Here is a 14,255-nt window from a genome sequence, read left to right as displayed (position 1 = left end):
GAAGAGTGCTGAGCTACTTGTTTCCCATGTCCTTGACAAATAGGTTGATCTGAACTTCCATTAGTGATCACTTGCATTAAGGTGGGTATCAGAGTCATTACAGTTCCTTTCTGGGGGTACATCTGTGATTTCAGATGCAGAAATGTGTGGGGAAGAGAGAGGGAGGATTGTGGAGTAGATGAAAGGTTCAAATGTTTCTGATATAATCACACCTTATTACACAGATCATGGTAACTTAATCTGAGAGTTGCAAAGCTGCCAGGGACTTTGGATGCTTAGTTCCCATTAACTTTAATGGAACCTGGGCATTCAAATGCTATAAAAACCTTAGTCTTATAGAGACCCTGTTCCCTTTAAAGTCCGTGGTGCAGAGTGAAACCCTAAAGCTGTCTAGAAGACAGACCGCATATGGGTCTCCTGCTTTCTTCAGTGACCCTTACACTCTTATTGACTTGCATTGGAGTTCTGGGTGCAAAAGAAATGCAGAATCAGGCCCTGTGTTGCTCTTCTGACCTCTTCTGTTCCTGACCTCGCTGTGTAGACGTACAAGGGAGGGTGAATGGCATGTTGTAGGCCATTCTTGTATTTTTTTAATTTTCAGTAATTAGTTGTTTGTGATATCCAGGGTTCCTGTGGTAGGACTTCTTTACAATAGCTTAATTTGACTTCATTCTTTTCTTTTGGATATTTCTAGGGCAGGGCTTTGCTCCACTGGGCATGTGATCGAGGACACAAGGAGCTGGTCTCAGTACTGCTACAACATGCAGCCGACGTTAACAGCCAGGTAAGGAAGGGATAGAAAACTTGCATTTCGATGGTGCCTGGTGTTGTATCTTTATCAAACCCTTCATATTTTGTCCCATCAGGATTCCACAGCAAATTCTTTCAAGAGTATTTAGTATGGAGAAGGCCACATGAGAAAAATAGGCCCATTAAAAATAGATTTCCATACAAGCAAATACAGAACCACAATGTACCTATTCAATTGCAAAATGAAGTTTCTTCCTTCAATAATGTCTTTCACTTCTTGGTGATCAGTTCAAATCTGACTTGGGTTTGGTGAAACCAGAGATACTTTCTATGACTAGATGTTTTGTGGCCTATATAGAATGAATTGGTAGTCTGTGTCCATTTCTGTAATATCCTATAGTTTCAGCAGAGCATCTGAAGACTGGAGTGAACTAAAGAAAATTCCATTGCAGGAAGAAACCTCAGTTTGCCAAACAGTGGAATATGATAAATTAATTTTCTATCAGAAGGTACATTTCTTAAGCAAAACACTCTAATTGGTTCTTCAGATTACATTGTTTGAAATTTGACAGTTACTGTTGGATCTCACTTTATAATGTAGATTAGATTTATAATCCTGTTGTAATTAAGGGCTGCACCTTGCTAGCTGTGATCATGTTAAAAAATAATTGTCAAACATGGTTCTTCCAGAACCATGATTGACAGTTGTTTTCCAATATGATTGTTGCTTGCGTCGTTCCCTTGTCTAGTTTGTGAGCATGCGTGTGTGTATTTTGAGAACTGTCCTAGCCCAAATTGCTGATCTTTCAGTATCCAGATAAGTGCTTTAGAAGTACTTCACAACATAGGTAGCAGCAGTACTAGAGGCTATCCTGTAGGTTTCTTGACTCAGCAGTAACATTTTGATAGTGGAAGTACCTAGGTTAAACTTTAAACATGTTTGAAAACTGTTTAAAATATTGTTACAAGCCATAGTATGGACAGAGCCATGAAAAGGATACACATTAAGAGAACTTCCTTGGTTCCACTGAAGTGGGTGGGAAGGTTTGGGCTGGGACCTGTGGTTCTTTGTGCATATGATTCCCAGGTTTCTGTTATACAGACTATTTGAGGATTTTTTTCGAAGATCCTTTATAGACCTTTGGGAAAAAAAGGTAGATTTATGGAGGAGGGATCAATAATTATTTTGAATGATGCTGGAGTTGTCTATGATTTCGTTTGCATGCTCCAAGATCAGACTAGACACCGCATCCACCAGTCTAATCGTGTGTGATCTGTCATTCTGTGAACAATTGTAAATAGCATGATCTTGAGACTGGGAGAACTGGGATTACATTTTTGTCTGTGTACCTTACCCTGTGACCCCAGGGGATGTCTGCTGCTTAGAGTACTGGAATAACAGTCCCTGAAAATTCATCTTTCTGATGTTTGTATCTTGTTTCTTTTAGTGCACCAAGAGTGTCTTTAGCTGTAAAAGTATGACTTTGGGAAGACGGGGCTGTATTTTCTCTGTATCATCATTTTCTATTACTTTTTTCCCCTTTTTTTAATCTATTGCACATTTTTTCTAACCAGATTATTTTTGGCCAGTAACAAAAGTTTAATAATAGCTATAGAAAGAAAATCAATCTTTGATTTTCTTTCCACCAAGTTAATAAAGGAGACTTTTTTTAAAGGTCTCGGTTTGAACATAGATGTATTCTCAGAGAAGGCAGACAATTCTCTAGATTTTTTTTTTAAATTATTTTATTTTCTCTCTCTCCTCAGCCTTCTCTAATTGTGATAACCTATTCAGGATTTCATGACCCAATGTTTACTTTTTATCTGCACCTGAAGGAAGTACTGTCTAAAACCCAGGATTATGCGGAATTCTTTGGAAGAGCAACCAAAGAGAAAAGAGGGAAGAAAAAAGTGATGCTTCCAAATAGGCCATAAACATTTAAACACCTGCTCCTATATATTACCAAATGCACTATCAGTTAATGTGTGGGCTGTAAAGAATTGGGGGTTAAGTACAAGGGAATCTCTAGCGACTTGCATTAGTGGAGCTATTATTTTAACATGATGTATGAATGGAGATAGGAAGATATCTCAAGACATGTAGGGTAGAAGTTCACGTTCCATACTACACATAGCTCTCAGTCTGCTAGGGCCTAGCCTGAGAGACAGGCTCTGTAGAAACTTCTACCCTATATGCCTTGAGATATCTTCCTGTCTCATTCATACATGCAGCAGTGTTAAGTATAGGCAGCATAAGATCTAGATCTGGGAACATGAGAGTGACAGCAACAGACAGTAGAGAGGGAACCTTACATGATAGATTTTTTTTCCCTTTTATTTTTTGTCTGCAGTGTTTTTAATATCTTTCTAGGAATTAGAAAATAACACCCATCCCAGCTCCTTTTGTCCTTTTTTATTAGGCAGGCACTGCAAGTCCAATGTTTCTTACAGAGTACAAGCGTTATAGTATAGTGGTTAGAGCAAGGGGGGGCTGATCACTGGAACACCTTGGTTTTACTGATTCTAACATTAATTAGCTGGGTGACTTGGAGCCAGTTGCACAAACTCACTAGGCCTCCATTTTTCCTTTATTTATTTATTTATTTATTTATTTGTGGTGGGGTTTTTAAAAATGTGAATAACAGCTGTCTTTGTAAAACACTTTGAGATCTCTAGGTGCTGTATAAGTGTAAAGAATTGTTTTATTTTATTACATACACTGATGCATTTGAAGCAGGTAGAAGGGCAGAAACTCCATGGTGCTATTTGATCCTGTAGTATGCACAAAGCAGACCAGAATCCAGTCTCAAAACTTTGAGAATGCTCTCATGCTCCTGGAGTGCAGTACTAGATTGACTGTCCTTTTTAAACAATGATGCTGTGGGTTTAAAAAGACAGTTCATTGCTGTCCACTGAAAGCCTGCATCCATTGAGTTCTTAGATTGGCCATAATTAGCTTTAATAGTATGTTTGAAAAGAGGCGATAAGTGATTGACATATGGAAGGGGGTGCAGAAACACAACAGACCCTTGCTTTATGTTGAAAAGGGACGTTTATGTAATCAAATTACCTAAATCCTCAGAGCCAGAGGCCATTTCTAAGTGGGTGGCTGTGTGGTGTTTTGGAACTGTGCTGGAAACATCCAGAACCAGAGAGATTTTTCCAAAGGCAGCTTCCTAGTACTGAGACATTTAGTTTAGAAAAATCTGTATTTATTGAATAGTGAAGTAAAGGAAAAAGGGGAGCCTTTTCTTAGCATGGCAGTTGGCCTATGTTATGCAGGATGTCAGACTATGATCATAATAGTCCCCCTTGCCTTAAAATGTATAAATGAATGAATCTATAAATGTGTGGTGTTTCTGGGCATGGCTTTCTCTTTGCAGGGTATTATTGCCTGTAGAAGGCCTGCTTTCTAGAACAGGGCTCTCAACCTGGGGGTTGCAAACAGGTTTCGAGAGATCATAACCATCCTGCTGTGCCTGGGAGAAGGCCTCAGGGAGGTCCCAGTATGAAAAACAAAGTCCCCCAGAATGGAAAAATTGAGAACCTCTGTTTTAGAGGATATCTTTCCTTGTCTTATAAAAATAAGAAAAGTGGAGATGTTTAGAAAATGTAGACTCTGTACATATGAGGCGTCTATGCTGGAGGTCAGAACTTATCTGCTCTCTTTTACATGGGGTGATGTAGGCTGAAAGCATATAGGTTTTACTCCTGCTCAGTTTCAAGAAAGATTAGGTGAACTCTGATCTAATAATCGACCAAATGATAGAAAGCGTGACAAACTGCTTTTTTCATGATGGTAACATAAATGCAATAAGAGCATTGAGGTTTTGCTGTTCAGCTGATATATTTCTGTACTGGGCAAATATTGGCTACACTGAGTTCTGAGAAATAGTGTGTGTGTGCTGTCACATGGAAATCATAGGTTGTAGACTCATTTAGGTTAGTGAGGGAAAGCAAGATGAAAATCAGGTATGAATCTGTTAACACAGCAAAAATTGTGTAGTTTTATTTAAAACTACGTTAGAGGATGGATTGAATCTTATTACATGAGCTCAGGTAACATCAGGTCAGGTAAAATTATCCCATACAGAATTCAGACTTTTGAGAATCTCTGCTCCTTATAGTGTTCTGTTCTGCACTGGGTCCTAGTCTGAGTTGCTGATTAGGGGGGCTTTATGCGCCTTTATCTGCCAGCTTTATATCCTTCTCTTTGACTTCATTTTTCCATCCTTTTCCCCATAGACATGTTTGTGTGTTGGAGCTATTAACCAATATGTTCTCTTAGTTTCCTCTAGCAGGAAATAAGGGGACAACACCATCCCCCATGAAAAACCAAGACACATCCAAGTAGATTACCATACAAATCAAACATTAACTCACATTTGTCAGTTTTTCCATTCAATTCAACATAAAACAGCAATATCCTATTTTGCCATCATGTGGTGATGTGAGAGGCTGAAAGTCAGCAGCACACTTGGAACTCTAGAGAAGTGTTCTCATAAGGGAAAAGTACCTATGTCTATCTGTAATGTAGTAGATGGGAGTTAGTCTTCAGGGAAAGTTTTAAAGCACTCAGAATAATCTTCTGGACCTATCATTTGGTATTCACTCCCTTGGGCTCTCTTTTCCCCACTAGTGGAGTGGATAGCTCTTTCTCAAACCCCAGATAGTTAAGACAGGAATTGTCTTTCAATTCTGTCCCATGTTACATATGCTTATAACTATCCAAAATGTACATTCATCTGCTGAAATCTTCCATCTTCGTCCTGTGCCCAAAGGTTAACTTTAGTTTTATGTAGAAAATTTTGAGTAAAATCCTTTGGTTGTTTTTGAGTCTGGCAAGTGTAAAATAAAGTCACATCTTTCCTGTTTAATAAATAAATACAACCTAACCACACTTTTAAGGAGGAGTGTAGCAAAGCTGACTGGTTTGGAATTTAAATTTTTTTTACAGCAATTGTCTTCTGTTCTGCCATAATTCGGGTAAACTCTACAGCGTTTGCAAACTTTCTCTTTGCTTTTCTTATTTTTTGTGGTTTTTTTAAAATTATGACCATTTGAAAATTGCAGTGTTTTCAGTAAAAGATATTGGTACACACTTAAAGCAGCACTGTCCATAAACACACAAAGCACTTTTCAAAACTGTTTTGCAGACTTGAAGTTTTGCACCTTTAAACTATTGAACAGATTTTCTTCATAACTGACTTTTTGGTGGATCTCATGGAGTCCTAAAATTAAGACAAGTTTGAAGAAAACCAGTTACTTTGATTTTAAATTTAATAAACAGATTCCATTACAGATATATATTAGATCATAAGTATGGAAATATGTACTTAACCTTCATTACTAACTGATACTAGCTGATCTTTGCCTGACTTTGTAGTTCAGAAACATACAGACTACTGATGGTTATAGGGATTAGTGGGTCTTTGCTCACAAGTGCCTAATGGTTATAGAACTGGTGACTTTTTCTTTAAAACAGCAGGAAAATAAATCCAAGAACTACATTCATGTGAGACATGAAGGTAGCATAATTTAGTACATAGAAATCAGGAAATGTAAAAATTAAGGTTGAATGCATAGGCATAACTCTGCTCTTTGCATTATGACACATTCCTTAATTATATTGATCCTAGTTTAGTTTAGGGCTTGTCTACATTGGGAAATTGAGCAGAATAGCTCCACTAGTGGACAGTTTGAGTGCACTAATTATTCCTGAATAAAGTTACTTTTATTCCAGAATAGTGTGTCGACATAGGTAGCTATTCTGAAACTGCTGTTGCAGTCAATTTCCCTATGTAGATATGCCCTAAGATATATGCTTATACCTCTGGTTGTAGATAAAATTATATTACTTTAGAAACAGGGTGTGATCACATAATTAGTGACTATCGTATCTGTGTATGCCTAACGGAGCAGAGGTAAAGTTGTTCTCAACTTTTTTCATTTCCTGCTATTTGAGTGCTTAACTGTGCAATTGTAATGTTGCATTAACCTAACACTTTGGAAATAACTTGTATTGTAAATGTACCCTACTTCTTGAATACATCTGGAAAATCTCCTGTCGTGTTCTTATATATAAATCTTCAGTCTTGTGTTCCTATATATAAAAGTGTTCTTCTACATGGGATAGTTTCAGATATTGCTCAGAATATCAATGAAAGGTGCCGTAGGTCTTTTCTCCCTGTGGTGACAATGTGTAGCTTTTCTTGCTAATGAGGTTGTTCACAGGTAGGAAATAAAGATGCAAGTAAAATGTTCAATTCTGATAAACATCATTTGTGTCCCTAATTTTTGGTTTCTGCCTTGATGGAGGTATCACTGAAGGTTCACTTAGACAACTCTCTTGTAAGAGATCACACGTTTCGTTCTTCCTTCACATGCTTCTCCACATCCCTACCAGAACTGTGAGACTTGTCTTATCAGTGCCACCTCTTTAATTGGATAGAGGCATGGTTAATGGATGACATCAAATATTTTGTCTCCGCCCTATTCCATCAGGGTCTGAGTGTGCTGCTTCAGAAGTCTTTCAGGTTCTTACCACTTTAGCATCAGGAAATCAGTACTGAGATAAACCTGGGTCTCCTGCATGGCATTTCAGAGCACTACCACTAGGCGGCATGATTGCCTAAAATCACACCTCTTAATGTTATCATTGCAACAGGTGAAAAAATAGCCATTCCCTTTGACTTTTGTCTTTCTTTCAGTAGGACTCATGCATGGAATTTTTTGCTTTGAAAGACTTCTTAGATTAGCTAGCCAGAGCAGTGTGGCAAGCATCTTTCCTGCCTCTCCCTCCCAATTCCATGTTGGGGCAATACACTTCTGATGGACCACTGGGCTTGCTTGATTAGCAAAACGAAAAGCTTTCTGACTGACCTGTCATAGCTCTTGCCACCTTTCTTTAATAGACAGGAGCTTCCTATTTTATGTTGATTTGGATGCTAATGTGCTTTTGAGACAGGGCTTCTAGATACCAGGACATAGAGTAGCTATCCCCTTGTAATACCTTATTGCACGTCCTTACTGAAAAACTCTTTTCAAATGGAGACAATACAAACATAATAAATGGCAGGGAAGATTCATCTCCCTCATGACTCAATCCTTCTCAAATAACATTATTATTGACTGGCCTATTGGTTGCCAAAAAGGAAAATCAATTTTAGTAGAAGTAGTTGCCTGGCTGCAAATCATGGTACTAACCCAGCAGAGACAGGTTGATTTTATCAACTATCTAAAGACTAATTTCCACTATTAGCCAGAAATGAAGTAGAAATTATGGATATGTCAAAAATCGCTTGGTATTTTTTCTGTTATGTATTCTTGATGTATTGCATTGCTCTAAAAATGCTTTTGTGCCTCTCTTCTTTCACTCCCCCATCTTTGGATTGTACAATAGTGAGGTGTATAAGCTTCTTGAAGTTCAAATCCTGTAGTGGCTCATATATGTGCAGGAGGCACCAATGTAGATTTTAAAGTGTAGCGGGCATTGATGAGGATGTATCTTTCCCTAACTCCTGCACTCACTATAATGTGTGCCTTATCTTCCCATGCACTTGTGGACATCAAGGGTGGTTTTGAGGAGATTGGTTTGTACACCTTGAAAGTTGAAACTTCAGGCTAAGGATCAGAGGCAGTATGACTGAGTCTACACTAGGATTTTGTGAGAATATCCAACCATTGACCACCACCAGTGTGGTGCCGTCAGTGGAGAGTGCTGTTATAGATGGAACAGCAGCATTCAGCCCTGCTTAGAGCAGTTCTAAGTGACACAGTGGTAAAAAATGCCTGAGCCTTTTTTATACTCGTGCTCTTTCAGTTGCTGTCTTGGGTAGATTTCCCAAAAAGCATAGTGTAGACATGACAGAAGTTCCTTTGCTGTGACTGTCAGCTACTACTGAGGGTCTGCCGCTATGCCTGCAGACTTCAGCAGGAGAAAGAGGTTGCTAATACTGCAGAGTTTACCAATATTATGGCAGGATAGTGTAATTGCAAATGATTGAAGAAACTAAGGGGGAGTAGGACAAAGGGAAAGCAGAGTAGGCATTTCAGTACCAATAATGAGAGCAACTTTTACCTGTAAAATTATTATCCAAGACAGCTTCCTTCTCTTCTCCTTCTCTCTCTGTACCTCCCAAGTAAGCTCTGATAAGCAGCTCTCAAAAAGCTCTGCAGGTTTATATTCCTGCACTCTTAACATTGTTGCCAGTGGGTGTGAAATCCATTAGCCAAAAGAAAGGAAAGATCTCCTTAGTGACAGAGGATAGCTTTCTACATTAAAGCATTGACTTGGTGCCAGTCACACAGTTATTAGAAGTGGCACAGCTCCATGTTTCTCTTGCAAATCTCTGTGCAATGTAGGTTGGCAGCAGGTTGAATGCTAAGTGGTCACCACTCAGCAGATGCTGTTTTTTACCTACTGGGAGAAAAATCCCTTGCAGTGGAAATATTTATAAAATGTTCACACGTTTCTGCCAGAACTTCAAATATCAGGTGAGTGATGCAGAGATTTACTTTAGTACATTCTCCAGCTTCTGAATATGCCTTGAGCAGCATCTACAGATGGTTTGGGTAGAGGGTTTGTCCTTCCCAAAGTGCTGGATTTTGGTGAGTCACTCTTTTGCATCTCACAGCTCACTATGTACAATTCGTCTTTCTCCCTGCTCCTTCTTAGCCACTGGAATGACTGTGGCTGCTGGGTGCAGCAGAGCTGTTGGCACTGTTGATCAGGCAGCGTGTGTGTGGTGGGCAGCATCACTGCAAAGCAGAAGCAGTCTCTCGCAAGAAAGAAGCTGTGTTTTCTTAATTGTTTTAGTGTGAGTTTATATACCCACACAGTCTTTTCTCTCTCTCTCTCTCTCCCCCCCCCTCCCCATTTCCCTATATAGCTATAATTACTAGTAAATCCAGGAATAATTCTTGAAGACCTCCAATAGTCTTGGGGTCACTAATCCCCCTACTGCCAGAAGGTTGTGTGCGCCTTTTGAGGAATTTTAGGCTATTTTTGAGCCGAGTAACTTAATTATCAGGAACTCAACAGATTTGAAGTTCAGATCAATTTCAAAAAGTTTGGGTGTTTATCCAAATTTATGAAGCCCCATTTTACCCAAGATCCAGGGTCCCCAAGTAGCCCCTATTTCTCTTAAAGACTTTTCATGCCCTTAGTTGCTATTTGGAGTAGAAGCGAGGCAGGAAAAAGTCAAATGACCTATCACCCTTCGCTGGTATTTTGAGGCAGGATTGCAGGCCCACCTTTGAAGGCTCTACCTTCAGATAATCTAGGCCTAAAGTTTGACTGGTATCAAAATAGATTTAATTTCTGGAGTTTGAATTTTTTTCTCTTAAACCATCCTGCCACACACACTTCTCTCTCATCCCCATCACTGCACCAACCCCAATTGTTCTTAGGTATCTAAGAGCTAAGAAAAAACTACATTTTTGCTGTCTCTGTGCACACCATTGCTAGAGCAGTGTTTATAGAAACTCAAATTAAGATTTCAAAATAAATAAGATAGGACAGCCAGTTAATTAGAGGTGCTGTTGGAAATGCTAGTGAAAGGGAGAAGCTTTGTCTAGAGGAATGAATGCAGGACAGGGAAAGGAGCCATGAGTTCCTGGATTCTGTTGCCCATTCTGCCAATGACTTGCTGGGTGACCTGGGGCTGCCAGCCCTCCAGGATTGTCCTGGAGTCTCCAGGAATTAAAGATCAATCTTTAATTAAAAATTAGGTCATGTGATGAAACCTCCAGGTATATATCCAACCAGAACTGGCAACCCTAGTGTGACCTTGGACAAGTTGTTTCACCTTCCTGTTCTGGTTTCCCCCTCGTATAACACCACCCACTTCTCCTGATTGGTGTGAGGGTTGATTAATGATTGTGCCTGCAGTGCTTCATGATCAAGATTCTGTCATTCCTTTTGAGGCCCGTCTCCTAGCTGGGCATGGTGCAGGAAGAGCCTGCAGTGGAAACTCCATGTGGCATAATGTCTCAGGGAGGCACGGTGCCTCTTGAGGAAGCAGGAAGCTCAAGCTCTCTCCGGGCTGTGTACATTCTTGTGCCTGGAAGCACTGCTGTTCTGTGGTCAAATGGTTGCAGGGTTTTGATTTTGCCTCTTTCCTGCCTCTGTCCATCCACCTAAGCCAGGATTGGTTTTAGCCTTGAACAAGGTGCAAGTATCACCATTGCAACTAGCTCGAGTGTTGTGTGGTGCACAGAGGAGAAGAGGCTCTTTATGTCTTCTTCCCCTTTATACGCCCATGTGGAGACAGAAAATTCTGTTACCTTGAGGGGTTGATTTTGCACAGATTTTGTTCTCTAACCTCTCCCTGTCAGAAGAATTTCAGTGAAGTTAAAATGTGCCACTCCATCTCTCTAAAGGCACCTGTTTTACAGGTTTCCACTGTGGACAGGATGGTTTTGCTACCCAAATGTAGCCTCTTATTCATATCTGATTGACTCTTCTCTCTTAAGTATTTGAATCAAAGAAGTATGTCATAATTCAAGAAACCACACTGAGAAAATGCCTTACAGATCCCTTCAATTCATTTTACATAGGACTGTGATCTCTTTTTTCCATTCAGGTAATTTTTTCTATCGCTTTAAATGGAGGGGACCATTCCCTTTATATGCTTGTTGGTTTTCTTCTAGATTTTTTTAAAAATAAGTTAATTGCTAGTCATATATTTTGGACATATAAATCCAAGATAAAGTGTTGATCAGGACAGAGCAAATGGAACCGGATCCTGTAGTAATGAGAGCTGTGGCATGGCTGCCATGTTACTGCTGCCTAGTAGCAGAAGGGCCGAAGAGGAGACATGTAGCTAAGCTGCTCATTAGCATGCCGATCACAATTAAATTCATGTCGTCTCAGTTATGCCTGTTCTCTACCCACATCCTGGCCATTTTTTCTGCACACTTACAAGTAGGGCAGTGGGCTGACAGGGCTTGAGACTTAATTTTCAGTCCACTGGACAGTGCCCAGAGCTTAACCTTACATGCCTGCATATATAGCCTCTGCATGCACTTGTGCTGGAGTCCAACTACCTGCCCCCAAACCTCCACCCTGCAAGGAATTTCAGGATCAAGGCCTTAAAGCTATATCTAATGTCTAATTATTCTTCTTCTTAAATGCATTTTTAAAAAATGAAGCCAGAATCTCTGAGCAGTCAGTCCTTGTTTATATTTGTTTAGATCAAACCAAGTGCTTTGAAATATTTTCATGTGCTTTATCTCAGTGTGGTGAAAGATTTCAGCATCCTTTTACTCCCATTCTCCACTCTCCCTCAGTTTTAGGGTCATCTGAAAAACCATGTGGCTGATGTGTTAAATCACCTGTCTAATTTGTGAAGTCATTGTTCAAAATGCTTTAACCCTCATTCAGGTGTTCACAGTTTAGGGAAAGTCAGGTGTGAAAACACAGATTGCAGCTGGCAGCTGAGTCTTTTTTCCAGGTGAGTGCATAGTCATAGATACAGTCTGCAGCTGCAAATTGTTTCCTTAATCCCAAGCTTCACCTTGCAGGGCTAGAGGAACTGCCTTTGCTGTACCTGCCAGCTGTGTCTGCTTACAAGGGGCAGTCCCTAAAACACTGATCATTTTTGCAGACAGCCCCTCTATAACGCTCTTCCTGACAGAAGAATTTCAATTAAGTTAAAATTTGTCACTCTGTCTCCCTAAAGGCACCTTTTTTACAGGTTTATTTACAGGTTTCCACTGTGGATAGGATGGTTTTACTACCCAAATGTGTAGCCTCTTATTCATATCTGACTGACTCTTCTCTTCAAGTATTTGAATCAAAGAAGAATGTCATAATTCAAGAAACCACACTGAGAAAATACCATACAGGTCCTTTTGATTCATTTTACATATGACCTTGATCTCTTTTCATTCAAGTAATTTTTTCTATCACTTTAAATGGAGGAGAAATCCTTTTTCCATGCTTGTTGGTTTTCTTCTAGAATTTTTCCTTTAAATAAGGTCATTGCTAGCCATAATTACTACTTGACTGTTTGGCTTCTAAGTGAAGCTACAAGTGAGTATGGCAGAAGTAATAATACATGGAATTGGTGTATGGCTTTAAGAGGGGTCCTGCATTATGAAACACCAGGCCCTTAACTACCCAAGAAGTGATCATTTCAGGATGCCCACTGTAGAAGTTTATAACCTATCCTGAGATAGATCAGTCCTGAAGCAAATGGCTGAAGGAGCTTATTATCCCAGGATAGAGTTTCCTTCTGAAATGTGACCATTGTCCTCTCACCACAGAGCTTTGATTGGTTGTTGTAAATACTTCTGTACTGACTGGCTTTTTAAAAACTAAATTGTATGGAATACCTGGCACTAGTTGGGATGATGATGGGGTAGCTGTCAGAAGCTGAGGCAGCCATGTTTGGTTTCAGGCTATCGATTTGGAGATCTGACGCTCAGTCAGGGCGTGGAAATGTTCATAATTGTGCTGTTATTGAAAAATAAATGAACTGCCATTATGCAAATCAGCTAGCTTTCCTTCTCCTAGCATATCAGAGTACAAGGAACTGCATAATTGATAAATAACTGTGCACTTATGGGTCAGTAACTCTGTAACATGTCTGTGATCTGACTGGTTGAGACAATTCCATTTCAGTATAATCCTCTGTAACCTGCTTCTTGAAGTATATGATTGCTTTTATATGGAAAGAGATGTAATAAGGATAATGTAGCTAACAGGTCTTGACCCATGTGGTTCAAAACTTCCACTAGCCAATCAAATTCCTCTAGTTTTCAACCCATTTTATGAATGTTCCACAGGCACTATTGCGGATGTCAGAAAATATACTGATTGATATATGCTTTCTCTCTAGGGTTAGATGTTACCATCCTGGAGACATTCAATTTTGTCCACAAGCCAATTAACTAACTGTATGAAAAGTCTATATTGGATGCTTTATAATAATAATTCATGGCTACAGACACAGCTGCCCTATCCCCTTTCCATCTCCCTCTCTTTCTATAGTATATGTTTTCTCAGCACTCTTATTAAATTAAATGCTTAATGACTATATCATTATTGCTAACTATCATTTTGATGAGCTACACTAATAAAAATTTGGAACAGCAATAGCAAAGGGGTGCTAGAAAGCAAGTTACATTCTCATTCCTTTATAGGAAGGGCACATTTTGGGAGCTGAAGTAATGGGGGATAAAACTCAATTAATGAAGAGAAGTAAAAAGAAGTAAATGAGGTAATCAAACTCAGAGAAATTGGTATTGACAGGTTCTGAATGATGCTTCTAGATGAGCAATCTTTCAAAATCCTTCCTTGTACGCTGCTGCCATCTCTTTATTTATTATTAAAATAACATGATCCATGAGGCGCTCGGGGTGACTCCCGGCCTAGCTAATTCTAATTAATCCAGTCAGGGAGAGCAGCAGGGTAAGTGGAGCAGTCTATCGGATTGAAATTCATAACTTAATTGAGGTCAAAGTCCTGGGCTGAGAGAACAAAAGTCTTTCGCTAGGAC

General features: G+C 39.5%; 1 protein-coding gene across 2 annotated transcripts in view; it reads left to right on the top strand.

The window, feature by feature from the left end:
* The window catches only part of ACBD6 (acyl-CoA binding domain containing 6), a 116,250-nt gene that overhangs the window by 64,237 nt on the left and 37,758 nt on the right, over positions 1-14,255 (top strand). For both annotated transcript variants that reach the window (XM_067535150.1, XM_067535149.1), the window contains one exon: positions 695-784. In XM_067535150.1, coding sequence (XP_067391251.1) covers positions 695-784 — 90 coding nt within the window. The remainder of the gene's footprint in view (positions 1-694; positions 785-14,255) is intronic.

The sequence above is a fragment of the Emydura macquarii genome, unplaced genomic scaffold (assembly GCF_026122565.2).
Source record: "Emydura macquarii macquarii isolate MOO-44397 ecotype Brisbane River unplaced genomic scaffold, CSIRO-AGI_Emac_v2 contig_3477, whole genome shotgun sequence".
Classification (NCBI taxonomy): Eukaryota; Metazoa; Chordata; order Testudines; family Chelidae; genus Emydura; species Emydura macquarii.
The sequence above is the reverse complement of the archived record's forward strand: the minus strand, read 5'-3'. Positions and strand labels throughout refer to the sequence as shown.